At 38.2% G+C, this 22,637-nt stretch overlaps 1 protein-coding gene across 2 annotated transcripts in view; it reads right to left on the bottom strand.

Annotated features, from left to right (window-relative positions):
- STS (steroid sulfatase) overlaps positions 1-22,637 on the bottom strand; it is a 785,042-nt gene that overhangs the window by 302,089 nt on the left and 460,316 nt on the right. For both annotated transcript variants that reach the window (XM_053706447.1, XM_053706448.1), the window contains one exon: positions 6,332-6,469. In XM_053706447.1, coding sequence (XP_053562422.1) covers positions 6,332-6,469 — 138 coding nt within the window. The remainder of the gene's footprint in view (positions 1-6,331; positions 6,470-22,637) is intronic.

Here is a 22,637-nt window from a genome sequence, read left to right as displayed (position 1 = left end):
TCTAGGAAAGAGAATCTCAGAAACTGATAGTGATCTGGATGAATAGGAATATGCAGATATGCATCCTGTAAATCTATAGTAGACATATAATGCCCTTGTTGAACAAAAGGCAGGATAGTCCTTACAGTTACCATTTTGAATGTTGGTATCCTTACATAACGATTCAATATTTTTAGATCCAGAACTGGTCTGAAGGAATTTTCCTTCTTTGGTACAATGAAGAGATTTGAATAAAACCCCAGTCCCTGTTCCAGAACTGGAACTGGCAAAATTACTCCAGTCAACTCTAGATCTGAAACACATTTCAGAAATGCTTGAGCCTTCGCTGGGTTTACTGGGACACGGGAAAGAAAAAATCTCTTTGCAGGAGGCCTTATCTTGAAGCCAATTCTGTACCCTTCTGAAACAATGTTCTGAATCCAAAGATTGTGAACGGAATTTATCCAAATTTCTTAGAAAAAACGTAATCTGCCCCCTACCAGCTGAGCTGGAATGAGGGCCGCACCTTCATGTGGACTTAGGAGCTGGCTTTGATTTTCTAAAAGGCTTGGATTTATTCCAGACTGGAGATGGTTTCCAAACTGATACCGCTCCTGAGGATGAAGGATCAGGTTTTTGTTCCTTGTTGTGACAAAAGGAATGAAAACGATCATTACCCTGGAAAGAAAGGGAAAGCAGAGTAGACTTAGAAGACATAACAGCATTCCAAGTCTTAAGCCATAAAGCTCTTCTAGCTAAAATAGCTAGAGACATATACCTGACATCAACTCTAATGATATCAAAGATGGCATTACAAATAAAATTATTAGCATGTTGAAGAATAAAAATGCTATGAGAATTATGATCTGTTACTTGTTGCGCTAAAGCTTCTAACCAAAAGATGAAGCTGCAGCAACATCCGCTAAAGATATAGCAGGTCTAAGAAGATTACCTGAACACAAGCAAGCTTTTCTTAGAAAGGATTCAATTTTCCTATCTAAAGGATCCTTAAGGAAGTACCATCTGCCGTAGGAATAGTACGCTTAACAAGAGTAGAGACAGCCCCATCAACTTTAGGGATTTTGTCCCAAAACTCTAATCTGTCAGATGGCACAGGATATAATTTCTTAAAACGTTTAGAAGGAGTAAATGAATTACCCAAATTATTCCATTCCCTGGAAATTACCTCAGAAATAGCACTAGGGACAGGAAAAACTTCTAGAATAACTACAGGAGATTTAAAAACCGTATCTAAACGTTTAGATTTAGTATCAAGAGGACCAGAATCCTCAATTTCTAATGCAATTAGGACTTCTTTAAGTAAAGAACGAATAAATTTCATTTTAAATAAATATGAAGATTTATCAGCATCAACCTCTGAGACAGAATCCTCTGAACCAGAAGAACCATTATCAGAATCAGAATGATGATGTTCATTTAAAAATTCATCTGAAAAATGAGAAGTTTTAAAAGACTTTTTACATTTACTAGAAGGAGGAATAACAGACATAGCCTTCTTAATGGATTTAAAAACAAAATCTCTTATGTTATCAGGAACACTCTGAGTATTAGATGTTGACAGAACAGCAACAGGTAATGTAACAGTACTTAAAGGAAATATTATCTGCATAAACAGTTTGTCATGACAAAACAGTACAAACAACAGCTGGAGGAACAGATACCATAAGTTTACAGTAGATACACTTAGCTTTGGTAGCTCCAGCCCCAGGCAGGGATATTCCAGAAGTATCTTCTGACTCAGCTTCAACGTGGGACATCTTGCAATATGTAATAGAAAAAACAACATATAAAGCAAAATTGATCAAATTCCTTAAATGACAGTTTCAGGAATGGGAAAAAAATGCCAGTGAATAAGCTTCTAGCAACCAGAAGCAAAAAATCAATGAGACTTAAATAATGTGGAGACAAAAGTGACGCCCATATTTTTTTGCGCCAAAAAAGACACCCACATTATTTGGTGCCTAAATGCTTTTGGCGCCACAAATGACGCCACATCCGGAACGCCAACACTTTTGGCGCAAAAGAACGTCAAAAATGACGCAACTTCCAGCGACACGTATGACGCCGGAAACAGAAAATAATTTTTGCGCCAAAAAAGTCTGCGCCAAGAATGACGCAATAAAATGAAGCATTTTCAGCCCCCGCGAGCCTAACAGCCCACAGGGAAAGTCAAATTTTTAAGGTAAGAAAAAAATGAATTATTCATATGCATTATCCCAAATATGAAACTGACTGTCTGAAATAAGGAATGTTGAACATCCTGAGTCAAGGCAAATAAATGTTTGAATACATATATTTAGAACTTTATATAAAAAGTGCCCAACCATAGCTTAGAGTGTCACAGAAAATAAGATTTACTTACCCCAGGACACTCATCTACATGTAGTAGAAAGCCAAACCAGTACTGAAACGAGAATCAGTAGAGGAAATGGTATATATAAGAGTATATCGTCGATCTGAAAAGGGAGGTAAGAGATGAATCTCTACGACCGATAACAGAGAACCTATGAAATAGACCCCGTAGAAGGAGATCACTGCATTCAAATAGGCAATACTCTCCTCACATCCCTTTTACATTCACTGCACGCTGAGAGGAAAACCGGGCTCCAACCTGCTGCGGAGCGCATATCAACGTAGAATCTAGCACAAACTTACTTCACCACCTCCATAGGAGGCAAAGTTTGTAAAACTGATTTATGGGTGTGGTGAGGGGTGTATTTATAGGCATTTTGAGGTTTGGGAAACTTTGCCCCTCCTGGTAGGAATGTATATCCCATACGTCACTAGCTCATGGACTCTTGCTAATTACATGAAAGAAATATATATATATATACACCTTTCAATCACTGATAAAACATAAAACAATGTTTATAAAAAAAAACATTACTATATCTATTTATATATTCCAAAGAGGCATGACTCACAAGATTTGTGAGTGCTGCCTCTCTGCTATATGTACTGTATGTCAAATACATATTCCATTTTAATTTTAGACATAGTACAAGGTTTTGTGAAAAACACTATTTTTTCTTTTGTTTCAATGAACCTTTGTCTTAGCGCAACTTTCAGTTAGCACTTGAGAAAAAAACAGTTCTAAGTATTGTAATGCACCATATATAAGTCTATTGTGTAACAGATTTAGCACGGCCATAATATCCGACCTTCAAATGTCAGCACACCTAAGGCTATTGCTTGAGCGCTAACAATTTACTTTCAACTTGTAATGTGGAAGTACAAATTGGAGTAATATGGATTGTGCTCTAGTGATGTTAGCACAGTGCTACCATTCTTACACTTCCCTTGTAATCTTGCAGCTGTCTGTTATTGACTCCCCCCCCCCCCCCACCCCATAACAGGTTTTCGGCTTCCTGAGTGTTTAAAAAAAAAAATGTCTGATTTAACTCCTATCTACAAATACTACATATACTTTGAGAAGCAGCAAGAGGAGTGTTTACATTTTATCTACACTGTGGCTGTATCATCTAAATAGCTGTCTGAAAGACTTTGGTCTGAATTTTATACTAAGAAATTTCATCTTCTAGAGGCTGTATGAAACAATTTATTATACTGTTGCATTTTTACCAAAATAACTTTTGATCTTTGGCTGATCTTCAGCATTGCAAAAAAATCCTTTTAAGAAAATACATGAAATAGGCTTGTACATTTTATTAGGCATTCCCAGACTGGGTGTTTTTTGCAAAGTGGTTTTCTTCACAGGCATACTAATCTGCAAAATATTTCAATACACTTATTTTTATTTTTAAACAATATCCAATATTTAAGGCTATATAAAGTATGTGGAGTTGCCCTTTTAAAGCACTTACATTTTTTTTTTGCACAATTTAAAAGTTCAGTGCATTTCCATACTTCTGTCATATACATGCTAAATATCCATTGATAACTCTAAAACCAATGCCTCAATGGCCCTTATTCAAAATCAAGTAAAACTTCCAATTTACAGCAAAATCCTCTTGAAAAATGTAAGCCCCTATGCAGAATTAAGTGGTCCAGGTTCATATATGCGGCCCCTGAAATGTTGCAGGAAATATTTTGGCTTGCAATATTTCCTAAAGGGACACTGTACCCAAAAATGTTATTTTGTGATTCAGATTGAGCATGAAATTTTAAGCAAATTTCTAATTTACTCATATTATCAAATTTTCTTCATTCTCTTGGTATCTTTATTTGAAATGCAAGAATGTAAGTTTAGATGCCGGCCCATTTTTGGTGAACAACCTGGGTTGTCCTTGCTGATTGGTGGATAAATTCATCCACCAATAAAAAAGTGCTGCCCTGAGTACTGAAACAAAAACAAAAAAGCTTAGATGCCTTCTTTTTCAAATAATGATAGCAAGAGAACAAAGAAAAATTGATAATAGGAGTAAATTAGAAAGTTGCTTAAAATTGCATGCTCTTTCTGAATTACAATATAAAAATTTTGGGTTCAGTGTCCCTTAAGCAGCCATATTGGCTTGAAAAGCCATTCAAAAAGCAAACTAGAATGCAAACGTGCATGAATTCTCGCTGGAAATCTTCACACCATCTACTTGCTGAGGAGCTCTTTTGTAAATAGAGCCAGAAAGCAGTGCAGAAAAAAGAACTTACATATACATAATGCATCATTTTATTTTTGGTTCAATTACATTATTTATATTTTTATGTTTCTAGGCATATACAGAACACCTTACTGGATTAAAAAAATGTTTAAAATAGCAGAAATCCCCCAAAAATAAAAACACATCATATTCTATACTTACACTGTTTTCTTTTTCCAAGAACTGCTTGAAAACACTGCTTGTCGACATTCACTTGTTTACCAGACTGCTGAATATTTTTTGATAATGAATGAAAATATGATGCAAACTAACGACAATACAGAGATTAAACACTTTCCTTAAAGTGATGGTAACATCTCCCCTTTTTAAAATCAGATCCAGAATGTTAGTAATATTTTAGATGGAGGTTAGTTCATTAGTTGTAATGAAGATGCTCTATAACTTACTTTTTAATATACTGTACATATAAAATTAAAATACCCCAAACTCCACCACCCAATTCAAAAGTCAATTTCTCTGTGAGCTAACAGTTTGAATTGTTGTCCAATCAGCACTCCATATGGCACTTTTGTTGTAGCTAGAGCGGTGATTGGAGAACAATTCAAACTTTTAGGTCACAAAACAATTGACTTTTGATGTGGGCGGCAGAGCACAGGGTATTAGAATTCCATCTAAACTATTGCTAATATTTCATATCTGATTTTCAAAAGGGGAGACTTAACAAGGTAGTGAATGGGACTAGGTAAGTTAGGAAGGAACATAAGTGGATTAAGATGCTCTAAGGAACTGGAGTAGTTCATTTTGCATGTAAATGTCCCAAGTTGTTTAACAAAGATATTAGACATGTGCACTGACATATGGTTTTTGTTTTTTTCAAAAAAATCATTAGTTACAAGAAAAAAAATATTTTTCTTCTTCCAATATTCATTAAGTGGGGTTCAATTGGAAACAAAAATACATTTGGCGGTTATATCCTATGAGGAACATCTTAATGGAATAGTATCAATTCAAATTTTGAACTTTTGCATTAAAGCCTTTTGCGCCTTAAAGGGACAGTCTAGTCAAATTAAACTTTCATGATTCAGGGCATGTAACAACTTTCCAATTTACATTTATCTTCAAATTTGCTTTGTTCTCTTGGTATTCTTAGTTTAAAGCTAAACCTAGGTAGACTCAGGTGCTAATTTCTAAGCCCTTGAAGGCCGCCTCTTATCTTAATGCATTTGACAGTTTTTCACAGCTAGAGGGCTTTAGTTCATGTGTGCCATATAAATAACATTATGCTCATGCCCGTGGAGTTACTTATGAGAGGGCACTGATTAGCTAAAATGCAAGACTGTCAAAATAACTAAAATAAGGGGGCAGTCTGCAGAGGCTTAGATACAAGATAATCACAGAGGTAAAAGTATATTGATATAACCGTTGGTTAATAAAAACTGGGGAATGGGTAATAAAGGGATAATCATTCTGGAGTAGACTGTTCCTTTAAGAGTAACATACATATATATATAATCAGGCACCGAATATGGTATATAAGGTTTTCACTGTGTCAATATTTTACCAATATGACCTGTATTTTTAAGGTGTGGGTCAATATATATAATATTAAATACATATAGGAACAATGCCTCTTATTGTCAAGGGAATCCTTTTTTAATGATATCGTTAAATTAAATCAATCACTTTAGTTCATGTTAATGTTACACAATTACTATTTCTATGACTGATATTTTCCCAACAAACTTCACATTTCTAAACATATATGTGTCACTTGCCTTTATATATACCATTACTTCCTCCTTGAACTTCACCAGAGGAAGATATTTCCTCCACGTGTGCACCATTATCAGAGGTAAAATAGACAAGTGTCTTATCCTGAAGGTGATTTTCCTCTAACTCATCCAAAATCTTGCCTAAAAGAAAAAAGAAATATACATATATTTTAGATTCTTAAATTTTATACATTTTTTACATAAATAAAATAAACAAGATGTGGTCTGAGTGAGCTGAAGTTATTTCCTTTCACTCGGCTAGATTACGAGTTTTGCGTTATGAGTGAAAATAATGCTGCTTTTTCACTACCATTGGTATTACGAGTCTTGTAGGTATGGCTGTACCGCACAATTTTTGTCCGTCATGCAACGTAACAACCGTACTATTTAAAAAGTCATTTTTCAATGGGACTTTCACAGCGCCGGTATTATGAGTTTGCCTGTCCGGCCAAAAAGTGAGTGGTACAGCCTATAATTGCAAGATCCGTACCGTAAACTGAAAGTCAGTAGTTATGGGTTTTACGTTACAAAGCTGTAGCATAAAACTGATAACTAAAGTGTCACAAAGTACACTAACACCCATAAACTACCTAGCAACCCCTAAACCGAGGCCCACCTGCATCACAAACACTAAATTCAAATTATTAACCCCTAATCTGCCGCTCTGGACATCGCCGCCACTATGATAAACATATTAGCCACTAAACCGCCGCACTTCCACATCGTAAACACTAGTTAAATATTATTAACCCCTAATCTGCTGCCCCCAATGTCGTCGTCACCTACATACACTTATTTACCTCTAATCTGCTATTCCTAACATCGCCACAACCTACATTACTGTTATTAACCCCTAATCTGCTGCCCCCAAAATCGCCGCCACTATACTAAAGTTATTAACCCCTAAACCTAACCTAACTGATTGGAACAGCCAATAGAATGCAAGCTCAATCCTATTGGCTGATTGGATCAGCCAATAGGATTGAAGATCAATCCTATTGGCTGATTGCATCAGTCAATAGGATTTTTTACCCTTTAATTCCGATTCTATCAGCCAATCGGAATTCAAGGGACTCCATTTTGGATGACGTCATTTAAAGGAACCTTCATTCTTCAAGATCCAGCGAAAGAAGAGGATGCTCCATGCCGGATGTCTTGAAGATGGAGCCGCTCTGCATTAGAAGGATGAAGATAGAAGATGCCATCTGGATGAAGACTTCTGCCCGCCTGAAGGATGACTTCTTGCCGCTTGGATGAAGACTTCGCCCGGCTTCGTTGAGGACTTCTGCCCGCTTGGATGAAGACTTCTCCCGGCTTGATGAGGATGGATGTCCGGTCTTCAAAAACTGTAAGCGGATCTTCGGGGGTTAGTGTTAGGTTTTATTAAGGGTTTATTGGGTGGGTTTTATTTTTAGATTAGGGTTTTGGGCAATGTAAAATAGCTAAATGCTCATTTAAGGGCAAAGCCCATCCAAATGCCCTTTTCAGGACAATGGGGAGGTTTTTTAGATAGGATTTTATTTGAGGAGGTTTGGTTGTGTGGGTGGTGGGTTTTACTGTTGGGGTTTGTATTTTTTTTTTACAGGTAAAAGAGTTGATTTCTTTGGGGCAATGGCCTGCAAAAGGCCCTTTTAAGGGCTATTGGCAGTTTAGTTTAGGCTAGGGTTTTTTTTATTTTGAGGGGGCTTTTTTATTTTGATATGGCTATTAGATTATGTGTAATTAGTTTAAATATTTGATATTTTCTTTTTTATTTTGTGTAATTTAGTGTTTATTTTTTTGTAATTTAATTAATTGTATTTAATTAATGTAATTTATTTAATTTTAGTGTAATGTTAGGTGTAAGTGTGAGGCAAGCTAGGTTTTATTTTACTGGTAAATTTGTATTTATTTTAACTAGATAGTTAGTAAATAGTTAATAACTATTTACTTACTAGTCTACCTAGTTAAAATAAATACAAATTTACCTGTGAAATAAAAATAAAAACTAAGATAGCTACAATGTAACTATTAGTTATATTGTAGCTAGCTCTAAGTATTTCGTTTTAAATAGGAATTAGTTAGGTAATGATAGTACGTTTTATTTAGATTTATTTTAATTATATTAAAGTTAGGGTTAGACTTAGGTTTAAGTTTAGGGGTTAATATATTAATTTAGTTTTAGAGGGAGGCCAGAGGTTTAGGGTTAATAACTTTAGTATGGTGGCAACGTTGGGGATGGCAGATTGGGTGTTAATAAGTGTAGGTAGGTGGCGGTGACATTGGGGGCGGCAAATTAGGGTTTAATAACTAATGTAGGTGGCGGCGATGTCGGGGGGCGGCAGATTAAAGATTAATAAGTGTAATGTAGGTGTCGGCGATGTCAGGGGCAGAAGATTAGGGGTGTTTAGACTCAGGGTTTATGTTAGGGTGTTAAGTTTAAACATACATTTTCTTTCCCCATAGGAATCAATAGGGCTGGGTTACAGAGCTTTGCACTCAATTATTGGAGGTGTTAGGTTTTTTTTAAGCCGGCTCTCCCCATTGATGTCTATGGGGAAATCGTGCATGAGCATGTAAAACTAGCTCAAAGCAGCACTGGTATTTGTGTGCGGTATGGAGCTCAATGCTGCCATATTGCCCGCAAACGCAGGTTTTTTGCCAATTTGTAATAGCAGCACTATTAAAGGTGAGCGGTGGAAATAACTTGTAAGTTATTACCGAGCTGCTCATAACGCAAAACTCGTAATCTGGCCGACTGTGTTTTTCCCTTGTAAAACAAGATGCAAGCTTCTTATTGCTTTGGGATTCTATCAGTGTCCCTGCCTAAACCACTCCAGCATCTAGAGTGAGATGAATCAGACAATAAATGTTTAAATAATTAGGCAAAATATATTCATACCTGGGTTTATGGACTAAATTACTTTTTTAAATCTTTAATACATCATTACATTTAATGTCAAGTTCCCATTGAAGTCTTACATATTTAATATTATTTCTAATATAAGCCATGCATATTGTTAAGAGCTTAAAACAATTTAAACTATGCAGATAAAATTATACTTATCAACCAAATACATTAGAATTTGTACCTGATTATGTTTTTCTTCTATGCTTTTTATTTTGTGGTAGTATAATGTAAACACATTTATAAGATAGTCTGTATATTTCAGTCTGTGCTATTTTCTATGTATATTATTTTGTTTATTATAAATGTATTGCTGTTGTTTTGCAAAATGATAAATTGCTACAGTGGAAAAGCCCAAGTTATGCTAAAAATGACTTAACTAGAACAGAATTGGTCTTTAGTTTCCCCTCCCCCTTTGCTTTCTGTAATGCTCTGAGCATCACTTTATGATTGGATGTGGTTTAGGAAAGTTTTATGTTTACAATATAATTAAAAAAAACTGTCTCAGTGTAAGGGGATCAGCACTAACAAGGTACAAATAGCCTAGGTGCAATAAAGTTTGTTTTGAAACATTATATAAAAAGCACCTACAATTATCTGGTGCAATGCTTTGTTAAAAATGTTAGTTCATTATCCCTTCAATAAAATTATTTATATTTAAAAAAAATATCAGGATACATGTCTATTAGATGAGAAAGTAACCTACTTAGGGCGAGATTATGAGTGGAGCACTAACAGATACGCACAAGTGAAAAGGGGTTTATCTCGGGTGTTTGCGCACATCAAGTTCAGCGTTCCTAATAAGTTAAAAGTAAATGTGACCATGTGAGAGCAATCGTTGACCCCTCTACTAGGTATTTGTTAGAATAAAAACAGAACTCCACATCTGGGTTACAAAGGCCGCAGCTTTTATTTAGAACAATTATATTACAACCATAAATAACTAAACATATTAAAATCCTAACTAGTGCTTGCCCCATAGCAGCCAAAGTTTCCACCAGAGAAAATTTCCACCTACTCCTCTCCTGAAAATCAGGAGGTACCCATTCAAATGCTATTCCACCAAGCAAGCACTCTGCCACACAGCTGCAACAACATCATCCAAACACTCCTTTAGGCGCTCTTTTTTACCACCCCCACCACTTTTATCTCTCTACCCAGGCTACACCTAACTCCTCCTCCTCAGCTCGACCTACCAATCCCATTTCCTCACCTATACAGGGGTCAAATGCCCCTCCCATGTATAGGTCACGTCCAGGGCTTCCTTGACCCCTCTACTAGGTATTTGTTACAATAAAAACAACTCCAAATCTGGGTTACAAAGGCTGCAGCTTTTATTAATAACAATTATATTACAACCATAAATAACTTAACATATTAAAATCCCAACTAGTGCTTACCCAAGAGCAGCCAAAGTTTCCACCAGATAAAACTTCCACCTACTCCTCTCCTGAAAATCCGGAAGTACCCATTCAAATGTTATTCCACCAAGCAAGCACTCCGCCACCAGCAAGGCCTAAAGCCGAGCCCAGCCAACCAACTCCATGGCCTTTTAAACCCATTCTTTCACATTAAAATTAAATAAATGCAACCCAACCTCATACAAATGAACTCCATCCTTTACATTTCCCCGATTCCCCTTTGAACTCTACATGCCGTAATGACAATCCACCAACCCCTTTTATAAAACTGCTCATCATCCTATTGACCTTTCTTTGTGAAGCGTCCAATTTCCTATTGTCCCATGCTGTCCTCCAATATATTCTAGGCTCAATCTCAGACCACAATATCACCAATTTATGAAACAGTGCCATTAATCTCTTCACATACCATTTCATCCCGTCCACCAACTCCTTCTGAGACCTAAAACCCAAGTCATTTCCCCCAAGGTGAATCAACAAGATATCAGGCGAACAGAATAACCTCGCATATTCCACAATTTTAATGAGCAATTGATCCCACCTCATGCCTCTGGTTCCAAACCAACGTACGTTGACCTCTGCAGGTGAAAACCCCAGCCGGACCCCATCCTCTCTAACCACTGCTGCCTTCCTAGTGCAGTATATATATACGAATGACCCATCAGCCAACACTGAATCAGACCTGAAACTAAACAAACACACATAACTAGACTAAAGAAGGCCTAACATAGGACATATATCTGTACGAAGCCCACCTCCCAATTCTCTTAACCCCCTCAATGCCCACCCTCAAGGAATGAGCCTCCGTAGCTGGCCCGATTCTAAAAGAATGAGTCCCATACTCCCCCGGAATTAAACCAATCCTCCTCAAACATTTTTTAAACACGGCTTGAAATTGAAAAAAGGGATAATTAAGACCCATCACTGTGTACAAACAATGGACCCCTCACATTCGGCCTGGAACCAAAAAATTCCTCAATCACTTTGACTGGGCAGCACGGACCCCCCATAGCCTTCAAAACTATTTGAACACCCTTACCCGCTTGGTCGTTTTTTGGCCTCCTAAGCCAGATCGACACACAGTGCCCATCCACCACCACATCTGACATCTGAATCCCCCTCATGTTCCTCCAAACTAATTCCAATACCCAAAAAGCCCCGAAGAAGGCTACCATGAAAGCTGCTCTAAATAACGCCATCTCATTACGAGAGCTACAAATCTCTGTCATTACAAATCTGGTAATGTACGCACTATCAGCTGAAGAATTTAAAACACCAACGGACATCTGCCATCCGCTACCACCTTTCCTCTACACAAACTCCTGGCTGCCAACTGGACTAGGAAATGTTTAAATACATCTTCCCAATCCATCAACTGAAAGAGAAATAGCTGCTAGATGCCTCCTCACCATAGACTTTGAAATCCCAGCCTCTTTCCATTCTTGCATCCAATCTAACAATGCCAGCAACCTTCCTTCTGATGAATTAACCAGCCCACAACCCTGCAACACTTTACTCCACCATATAGGAATTCCATGTTCCTGGAGCTAAAGCTCCCCTCACCATATTCATTGCGCTGAGAACGCTACACCCCACAGATCCTCTGGACACTGTTCCCCCGCCTCCTCTGTCTCTGGAGCCAAATGACGAAACCCACTGCAAATGGGAAAGAGCATAAGCAACTTCATTGTGCTTTACGAAAGATGATGAATCATTCTATATTGACCCGAAGACTTTTTTGGAACCACCCCTAACGGCAAGACTCTTAAATTAGCCAACAGAAGTACTTGAAATGGACCCACCATTCTGCCCAGAGAAACTTATTTTAACAACTTACCCCTCACAATCTCCGGAAACTCCCTTGCTGATTTTAAGTTTCCATGCGCCCTGGATCCCTCCCCATCCTTAAATGGAATCCAAAGCCCAGAACTAAAACCCATCAGCAGCAGCTCTGCATCCACACTGCTCATGCTCCTCCTAGAGTTCCGCTCTAACCACAGCACCATCTTTACAACGTTCACTGGTGTCCACGCCCTGAACAGCCACATCCTATGCTTTAGCCGGCAGTTGCCCCCGCTTGAAACACTTAGAATATGCATGCGCTCCCCCACACCCCAAGCACTCGTGCTTATACTTACAGGCCCCCCCAAACCGAAACTGGCCGTCATTGAATTGGAAACACAGTCCTTTTCTGAGCACCACTGACGCGTTCGTTCCAGCCCCACCAGCACTTGTTTTGCCTGCCCCATGATTAACCCCTAACCCCCACTAATTAGGGGTTAATAACTATAACATTATAGTTATTAACCCCTAATCTGCCACCCCAACGTCGCCGCCACTATACTAAAGGTATTAACCCCTAAACTTAACCCTAACACCCACTAACTTTAATGTAATTAAAATAAATCTAAATAAAACCTACTATTAATAACTAAATAATTCCTATTTAAAACTAAATACTTATATAAACCCTAAGCTAGCTACAATATAACTAATAATTACATTGTATCTATCTTAGGTTTTATTTTTATTTCACAGCTAAGTTTGTATTTATTTTAACTAGGTAGACTAGTTAGTAAATAGTTATTAACTATTTACTAACTACCTAGCTAAAATAAAACCTAACCTGTCTTACACTAACACATAACCTTACACTACAATTAAATAAACTACATTTATTAAATACAATTAATTAAATTACAAAAAAACACAAACGCTAAATTACACAAAATAAAAAAGAAATTATCAAATATTTAAACTAATTACACCTAATCTAAGCCCTATCAAAATAAAAAAAAACCCTAGCATAAACTAAACTGCCAATGGCCCTTAAAAGCGCCTTTTGCGGGGCATTGCCCCAAAGAAATTAGCTGAAGTTTTGAAGATGAAGCCTCTCCACGCCGGATGGATGACGATAAAAGATGCCGTCTGGATGAAGACTTCTGCCCATCTGGAGGACCACTTCTTGCTATGAAGACTTCTCCTGGCTTCGTTAAGGGCTTCTTGCCGCTTGGATGAAGACTTCTCCCGGCTTCGTTGAGGATGGATGTCCAGTCTTCAAAAACTGTAAGTGGATCTTCGGGGGTTAGTGTTATATTTTTTTTAAGGGTTTATTGGGTGGGTTTTATTTTTAGCTTAGGGTTTAGGCGGAAAAAAGAGCTAAATGCCCTTTTAAGGGCAATGCCCATCCAAATGCCCTTTTCAGGGCAATGGGGAGCTAAGGTTTTTTTAGTTAGCATTTTACTTGTGGGGTTTGGTTGTGTGGGTGGTGGGTTTTACAGTTGGGGGGTTGTTTGTATTTTTTTTTTTTACAGGTAAAAGAGCTTATTTCTTTGGGGCAATGCCCCGCAAAAAGACCCTTTTAAGGGGCATTGGCAGTTTAGTTTAGGCTAGGTTGTTTTTTTTTGGGGGGGGGCTCTTTTATTTTGATAGGGCTATTAGATTAGGTGTAATTAGTTTAAATATTTGATCATTTCTTTATTATTTTGTGTAATTTAGTGGGGTTTTTTTGTAATTTAGTTAATTGTATTTAATTAATGTAATCTATTTAATTGTAGTGTAAGGTTAGGTGTTAGTGTAAGACAGGTTAGGTTTTATTTTACAGGTAAATTTGTATTTATTTTAACTAGGTAGTTAGTAAATAGTTAATAACTATTTACTAACTAGTCTACCTAGTTAAAATAAATACAAACTTGCCTGTGAAATAAAAATAAAACCTAAGATAGCTACAATGTAATTATTAGTTATAGTATAGCTATCTTAGGGTTTATTTTACAGGTATTTAGTTTTAAATAGGAATTATTTAGTTATTAATTGTAGGTTTTATTTAGATTTATTTTAATTACATTAAAGTTAGTGGGTGTTAGGGTTAGGTTTAGGAGTTAATACCTTTAGTATAGTGGCGGCGACATTGGGGTGGCAGATTAGGGGTTAATAACTATAATGTAGGTGGCGGCGACATTAGGGGTGGCAGATTAGGGGTTAATAAGTCTAGGTAGATGGAGGCGACATTGGGGACAGCAGATTAGGGGTTAATACGTGTAGGTAGGTGGCAGCGATTTTGGGGGCAGCAGAATAGGGATTAATAACAGTAATGTAGATTGCGGCAATGTTAGAGACGGTGCGGGAGTGCGGTTTAGGGGTTAATATGTTAATTATAGTGGCAGCGATGTCTGGAGCGTCAGATTAGGGGTTAATATTATTTTAGTGTTTGCAATGCGGGAGGGGTTAATAGGTAGTTTATGGGTGTTAGTGTACTTTTTAGCAGTTTAGTTATGACTTTTATGTTACAGCGTTATAGCATAAAACCCATAACTACTGACGGTATTGGCTGTACTGCTCACTTTTTGGCCTCCTAGGCAGACTCGTAATACCGGCGCTGTGGAAGTCCCATTGAAAAAGGACTTTTTGAAAGCTGCGGTAGTTACGTTGCGTTACAGAGAAAAAAGTGTGCGGTGCAGCTAAACCTGCAAAACTCGTAATACAAGTGGTAGTGAAAAAGAGCCTTAACGCTGCTTTTTCACTCATACCGCAAAACTCGATCTTGCCCTTTATTAGTGTAGAGAAAGGTTACATCCACAAAGTTATAGGACCAAGTCTTTAGTCATGTGACTAAGGGCTTGGTCCCAAAATATTGTCAATATAAATAAAGTGGTTTTTATTTTGGACAAGTGCTTTTTGCCTTTCATGTATTTATAAATAGATATTCTGTATAAATCTATACCTATATATAATTGTATATACTGTATAGGTATAAATATATAGTTTACCAAAAAACATCAGCTATATGTAGAAATATTAATAAATAGAACATATTCTGCTATGTGAAGAGTATTGGAATGAGAAATATTCATATTTTCATTTTGGGTTAGCACACTTGAAAATATGCAGTTGGGTTTTTTCGCGTGAGTAGGGTGCTCCATTGACTTCTATAGGGAAATACATCAACGCATGTACACTAGATTTTTCTTTGCATATATGTTTTGTAGATGATCCATTTATATAGCCCATCTGGGAGTGTTTTTGTAACAATGTTTAGTTTTGCTTATTTTTAATGACATTGGGCTGATTTTTAAACTCCTAACCAAGCCCCAAAGTATTAGATGTATACACACATGTACAGTCTACTGCTGGCTTCTGTTTGTGTATTCTGTCTTTTCATATGCAGAGAAGGGGGAAGGGGAGAGTATCTGCTCCCAGCCCCTTTCACTGGGTGCCCCAGCTTAACATAATCAACAGTGCTAAACTTGGAGCTTCTAAGTAAGTTTTTATAAGGTTTTATTCTGGATTTTTAATACCAGTATCTGTGCATATTCTTCTTTATAGTAGTGTATATTACATGCAGTTATATGAAAATTTGTGTATACTGTCCCTTTAATGAGCACAACCATTTATTACATAAATTACAAGAAACACACAATCCTATTTTCCAGTACTACACACCCATTTAGTGATGAGAGAGATGATATTGAAAATAAAAATGTAATATGCCCCTCATACATACAGATTAGGCTCTTAAATAGCAATTTTTATGGACCTTTTCCCTATAAGATGTGTCAGTTCGTTCAGTGAAATTGTATTTTTGATTCACCAAGGATACCTTTAACATGCATTTTGACATATTGGCATGCAGAAAGGCAACTAATCTTTTCTGAATTTGAATTCCAATATTTGAATCTTAAACAAACAAATAAGGGCCCTTTGTGTTTTGGAACAATGCAAAGTGATATGTTTGAATTACTTAAACTATAATAAAAAGAGATTACATATTGAATTGCCTTACTTAAAGAGATAGTCTATTCTAGAATTTTTATTGTTGAAAAAGATAAATAATCCCTTTATTACCCATTCCCCAGTTTTGCATAACCAACACAGTAATATAAATACACTTTCTTTCCTAAGATATGGAGAGTCCACAACGTTATCAATTACTAGTGGGAATATCACTCGTGGCCAGCAGGAGGCGGCAAAGAGCACCACAGCAAAGCTGTTAAATATCACTACCATTCCCACAATCCCCAGTCATTTTCTTTGCCTTCGACAATGGAGGAGGTGAAGTTTTGGTGTCTAAAGATAATTAGATTTCTTTTTGCTACAAGCAAATTTTTTGGGTGCAGCTGTAGCTCACGTCAATCTCTGCAGTAGTGGTGGCTTTAAAGCAGTTAGGAACTTGTGAGGTGGGCCTTGCTTCGTTTTACTAACATTTTGTTGCCTTTGGTATAGAAAGACAGAGTAGTTGTACTCTGTTCTTTCTTTTTTCTTCAGGTCTCTGTAAGGAGTGTGTCCTTTCACGCATTGTGACCTGTCTTACTGCCGGACAGCTAGACTGCAGGTAAGTGCCTTTTATCTTCTAAATACTGTAGGTTTTTCTGCAAAAACATTTATTGGGACATAATATATCCTTTGTAAGGCTGTTACTTATAGCAGTGTGGATGCACTTAAAATTGTATGAGAGAGAGACTGCTTCCTCTTTATTGGTCATGAAGGGGTTAACTAGTTTTGGGGCTAGTTTCTATTAGTGCAAAAATGGCGCCTGTATGATTTATGGGTGTTTGGTGGCTATGTTTCAGCTCTTAGTATCCCAATGGCTCTGAAACAATGCTAGAGGAAAATTGGCTTTTGATTTTTCTGTTCCTGCAGTGTTTTTATTGCTGTGCGATATGTCTGCATAGCTCTGTGTGGGTTTGAGGAAACGGCTCTGGAAGCGTGCGCTTTGTTGCACAGTTTCCCTTCTCAGGCCGACCATGTGACTTCCTCTTTTCTCTTCTGCTCATAGACGGAGCGGTGTCGAGCTGTCGAGCGTTATACCACTCTGTAAATATTTAAAGGGTCAGTACTGATTAAAATTAAAGGGTCACTGTACCCAATTTTTTTTCATGATTCAGATAGAGCATGCAATTTTAAGCATCTTTCTAATTTACTCCTATTGTCAAATTTTCATTATTCTCTTGGTATCTTTATTTGAAAAGCAAGTATTTAAGTTTAGATGCCGGACCATTTTTGGTGAACAACCTAGGTTGTCCTTGCTGATTGGACAGCACCAATAAACAAGTGATGTCCATGGTTCTGAACCACAAATTGGCTGGTTCCTTAGCTTAGATGTCATCTTTTTCAAATAAAGAAAGCAAGAGAACGAAGAAAAATTGATAATAGGAGTAAATTAGAAAGTTGCTTAAAATTGCATGCTCTATCTGAATCACAAAAGAAAAAAATTGGGCTCAGTGTCCCTTTAAGGTCACAGTGAGGCCCATATTGTTTTGCTCATGCAATTTTGTTCCTCATATCTAGAAAGAACTTTATTTTTATTTTATTTTCTGATAATGTCTCTCAGGCCATGCCACAGCTTTCTCCTCTAGTGTCCCAAGCCTCTATGGCATCACATACAGTGCCCTGCAGTTCCTCTCAGACTCCTGGAGGAGTTTATTTGCCTGCAGAATTTGCTGCTCAAGTATCTTTGGCATTATCTGCCTTTCCTATGCTAAAGGGAAAACACAAGAGGAAAATTAGAGATTCACATAGTAGGGTTTCTGTTTCAACCTCTGCTACTCAGGTTGCCCTCCCTCATAAGTCTGATGAGGAGGATACACCGGTAGTATCTGATGGTGAAATCTCAGATTCGGACAGTATAATTCCTTCATCTGAAATAGTAACCTTTAAGCTTGAACATGTTTGTGTATTGTTAAAAGAGGTTTTGGCTACTTTGGACGACTCCGATACTCCTGTTGTTGTCAACTCTAAGAAATCTAGTAAACTTAATAAATACTATGATGTTCCTTCCTCTGTGGAAGTGTTTCCTGTTACAGACTTTGCTACGGAGTTTATTGCACAGAAATGGGAGAAGTCGGGGATGCCTTTTTCCCCGTCTCCTGTCTTTAAAAATATGTTTACTGTCGCTGACTTCATTAAAGATTCTTGGCGCACAGTGCCTAAAGTAAAGGGGCTATTTCTACTCTGGCTTAGAGAACTACTATTCATATAGAGGATAGCTGCTCTTTTAAGGATCTTATTGACAAAAAGCTGAAGGCTTATTTGAAGAAGATGTATTTTCATCAAGGTTTTCAATGGCAACCTGCAGTGTGTACTGCTTCTGTGTCAGGTGCAGCATTTTATTGGTATGACATCTTGTCTGATTCACTTCAGGTAGAGACTCCTTTGGAGGAGATCCAAGATAGGATTAAGGCTCTCAAACTAGCCAATTCCTTTATTTCTGATGCTACTATGCAAAGTAGTAAACTGGGAGCCAAGATATCTGGCTTCAATTTTAGCCCCTAGCTAGTTGTGGCTAAAATCTTGGTCAGTGGAGGTTACTTCCAAATCCAAGCTTCTGGCGCTTCCTTGCAAGGGTAAGACCTTGTTTGGACCTGGTTAGGCAGAAATAATTTTTGATATTACGGGTGGAAAAGGGTCTTTTTTACCACAAGACAAGAAGAATAGACCTAAAGGACATCAGAGTAATTTTTGTTCCTTTCGTAACTTCAAAGGAAAGTCTTCCTCTGCCTTTTCCAAGCAGGAACAATCCAAGTCTTCTTGGAAACCCAATCAGTCTTGGAACTAGGGGAAGCAATCTAAGAAACCCACAGCTCAGTCTAAATTAGCAGGAAGGGTTTGCCCCAATCTGGAATCGGATCATGTGCGGGGGGGGGGAGGCAGACGTTCTCTGTTTTATCAAGTTTGGATACGAGATGTCCCAGATCCCTAAACTATGGACATAGTATCTTAGTGTTACAAAATAGAATTCAAGATTTTTCCTCCAAGGGGCAGGTCTCACCTCTCAAGATTATCTGCAAACCAGATAAAAAGAGAGACATTCTTAAATTGCGTCCGGGACTTTTCTTCCCTGGGAGTGATAGTTCCAGTTCCTGTAAGGGAACAGGGTCTAGGATTCTATTCAATCTGTTTGTGGTTCCCAAAAAAAGAGGGAACTTTTCGTCCTATTCTAGACCTAAAGTGTCTCAACAAGTTTCTCAGGGTACCATCCTTCAAAATGGAAACCATTCTTCCCTTGGACCAAGAGGGTCAGTTCATGATGACAATAGACCTGAAGGATGCGTATCTTCATGTCTCCATACACAGAGATCAAGTTCCTGAGATTTGCCTTTCTAGACAAACACTTTCAGTTTGTGACTCTTCCATTTGGCCTTGCCTCAGCTACCATAATTTTCTCAAGAGTTCTGGGGGCTCTCTTGACAGTGATCAGGTCTCGGGGAATTGCAGTGGCGTCCTACTTGGATGACATATTGGTTCAGGTGCCATCTTTTCAACAAGCAAACTCTCATACAGAGATCTTGTTTTTTTCTACGTTCCCACAGATGGAAAGTGAATTCAGTTATAAGAGCTCTTCTTTTTTAGGGACCATAATAGATTCCATATCTATGAAAACATTTCTTGACAGAGGTCAGAAGATCCAAAATTATTTCCTCTTGCCTCTCTCTGCAGTCTACTGTTCGGCCATCAGTGGCTCAATGTATGGAGATAATTGGTCTGATGGTCACTTCCTGGATATAATTTCTTTGCTCGATTCCATTTGAGAGGTCTGCAGTTAAGCATGCTCAGACAATGGAATGGGCACCATTTGTATCTGTCTCAGAGGATAGATCTAGATCAGTCGACAGGAGACTCTCTTCTGTGGTGGCTTTCTCAGGTGTATCTGTCTAGGGGCACCTGCTTCCAGAGACCTTCCTGGGTGATTCTGACTGCGGACACCAGCCTACTGGGCTGGGGAGCAGTCTAGGACTTGTTTAAGGTGCAATGACTATGGACTCAGAGTCTGCTCTTCCCATAAACATTTTGGAGTTGAGAGCGATTTATAATGCTCAGATGGCATGGCCTCAGTTGTCCTTAGCCTGGTTTATCAGGTTCCAGTTGGACAATATTACCTCAGTGGCTTTCATCAACCACCAGGGAGGGACTCTGAGTTCCTTAGCCATGAGGGAGGTGGCACGGATTGTTCAGTGGGCGGAAGCTCACAATTGCTGTCCATTTGCCATCCACATTCCAGGTGTAGACAACTGGGAAGCAGATTTTCTGAGCAGGCAGACTTTTTGTCCCGGGGAGTGGGCTCTCCATCCGGAGGTGTTCTCCAGGTTAACCCTCAAATGGGGGTGCCGGAGTTGGTTCTGGTGGCGTCGATTGCCAAGCTTCCAATGTACGGTTCAAGGTCAAGAGATCTGCAGGCCAACCTGATAGATGCTCTGGTGTTTCTTAGGGATTTCAGTATGGCATATCTGTTTCCTCCGTTTGTTCTCCTTCCACGAGTAATTGCTTGTATCAAACAGGAGAGGGCATTGGTAATTCTAATAGTTCCTGCATGGCCTTGCAGGATCTGGTATGCAGAGTTAGTGAAGAGGTCATCTCTTCCACCTTGAAATTACCTCTGAGAAAGGACCTACTAACTCAGGGTCTATTCCTCCTTCCAAGTCTTGTTTGTCTGAAGATGACTGCTTAGAGATTGAATGCTTAGTTCTGTCTAAGCGTGTTTTTCTGAGGCGGCCATTGAGACCATGATTCAGGCTTGCTAGCCTGTTTCTAGAAATATTTACCATAAAGTATGGTGTAATTACCTTTATTGGTGTGAATCCAAGGGCTACTCTTGGAGTAGGGTCATAATTCCTAGTATTTTGTCTTTTCTCCAGGAAGGTCTGGAGAAGGAATTGTCAGTCAGTACTCTGAAGGGTCAGATTTCTGCATTATCTATTTTGTTGCACAAGCGTCTGGCGGATGTGCTAGATGTTCAATCTTTTTGTCAGGTCTTGGTAAGAACCAGGCCTTGGTTTAAGTCTAATACTCCTCCTGTGATCTTTAACCTTGTTCTTACAGTTTTGCAGAAGGCTTTGTTTGAGCCATTCCATTCCATAGATTTTAAGTTTTTTATCTTGGAAGTTTTTGTTTCTTATTGCTATCTCTTCTGCTCAAAGATTCTTGGAACTCTCTGCTTTACAGTGTGATTAGCCATATCTTATCTTTCAGGCTGATAAGGTGGTTCTTCGTATTAAGTTAGGTTTTCTTCCGAAAGTGGTTTTGGATAGAAATATTAATCAGGAAATTGTTCCTTCTCTATGTCCTAATCCTTCTTCTCATAAGGAACATTTGTTGCACAACTTGGATGTTGTGCGTGCTTTAAAATTTTATCTACAGGCAAGTAAGGATTTTCGCCAGTCTTCCGCCCTGTTTGTTTGTTTCTCTGGAAAGCGTAAAGGTCAGAAAGCTCCAATTACTTCTTTTTCTCTCTGGTTGAGAAGTAAAATTCATTTTGCTTATGAGACTGCTGGTCAGCAGCCTCCTGAGAGAATTACAGCTCATTCCACAGGGGCTGTTTCTTTTTCTTGGGACTTCAAAAATTAAGCTTTTGTGGAACAGATTTGCAAGGCTGCAACTTGGTCCTCTCTGCATACTTTTTCCAAATTTGATACTTTTGCCTCAGCTGAGGTTTCTTTTGGGAGGTTCTTCAAGTGGTGGTGCCTTCTGTTTAGGTCTGCCTGTCTTGATATCCCTCCCTAATCATCTGTGACCTCTAGTTTGGGTATTGGTTCCCACTAGTAATTGATGACGTTGTGGACTCTCCATATCTTAGGAAAGAAAACAAAATGTATTCTTACCTGATAAATTTATTTATTTCTGGATATGGAGAGTCCACAACACCACCCTTATCTTAAAGACAGTCATTTTTTAATAAACCTCAGGCACCTCTACACATTTGTGTTATTCCTTTTTTCAATTTCCCTTTGGTCGAATGAATGGGGATTGTGGGAAGGGGAGTGATATTTAACAGCTTTGCTGTGGTGCTCTTTGCCTCCTCCTGCTGGCCAGGAGTGATATTCCCACCAATAATTGATGATGTTGTGGACTCTCCATATCCAGAAAGAAATAAATTTATCAGGTAAGCATCAATTTTGTTTTTACCTCTGTGATTACCTTGTATCTAAGCCTCTGCAGACTGCCCCCTTATTTCAGTTATTTTGACACACTTGTATTTAGCCAATCAGTGCTGACTCATAAATAAATC

This window comes from Bombina bombina, chromosome 3 (genome assembly GCF_027579735.1).
Source record: "Bombina bombina isolate aBomBom1 chromosome 3, aBomBom1.pri, whole genome shotgun sequence".
NCBI classification, from domain to species: Eukaryota; Metazoa; Chordata; class Amphibia; order Anura; family Bombinatoridae; genus Bombina; species Bombina bombina.
Note: the sequence above shows the minus strand (reverse complement) of the source record. Positions and strands in the feature narration are given on the sequence as shown.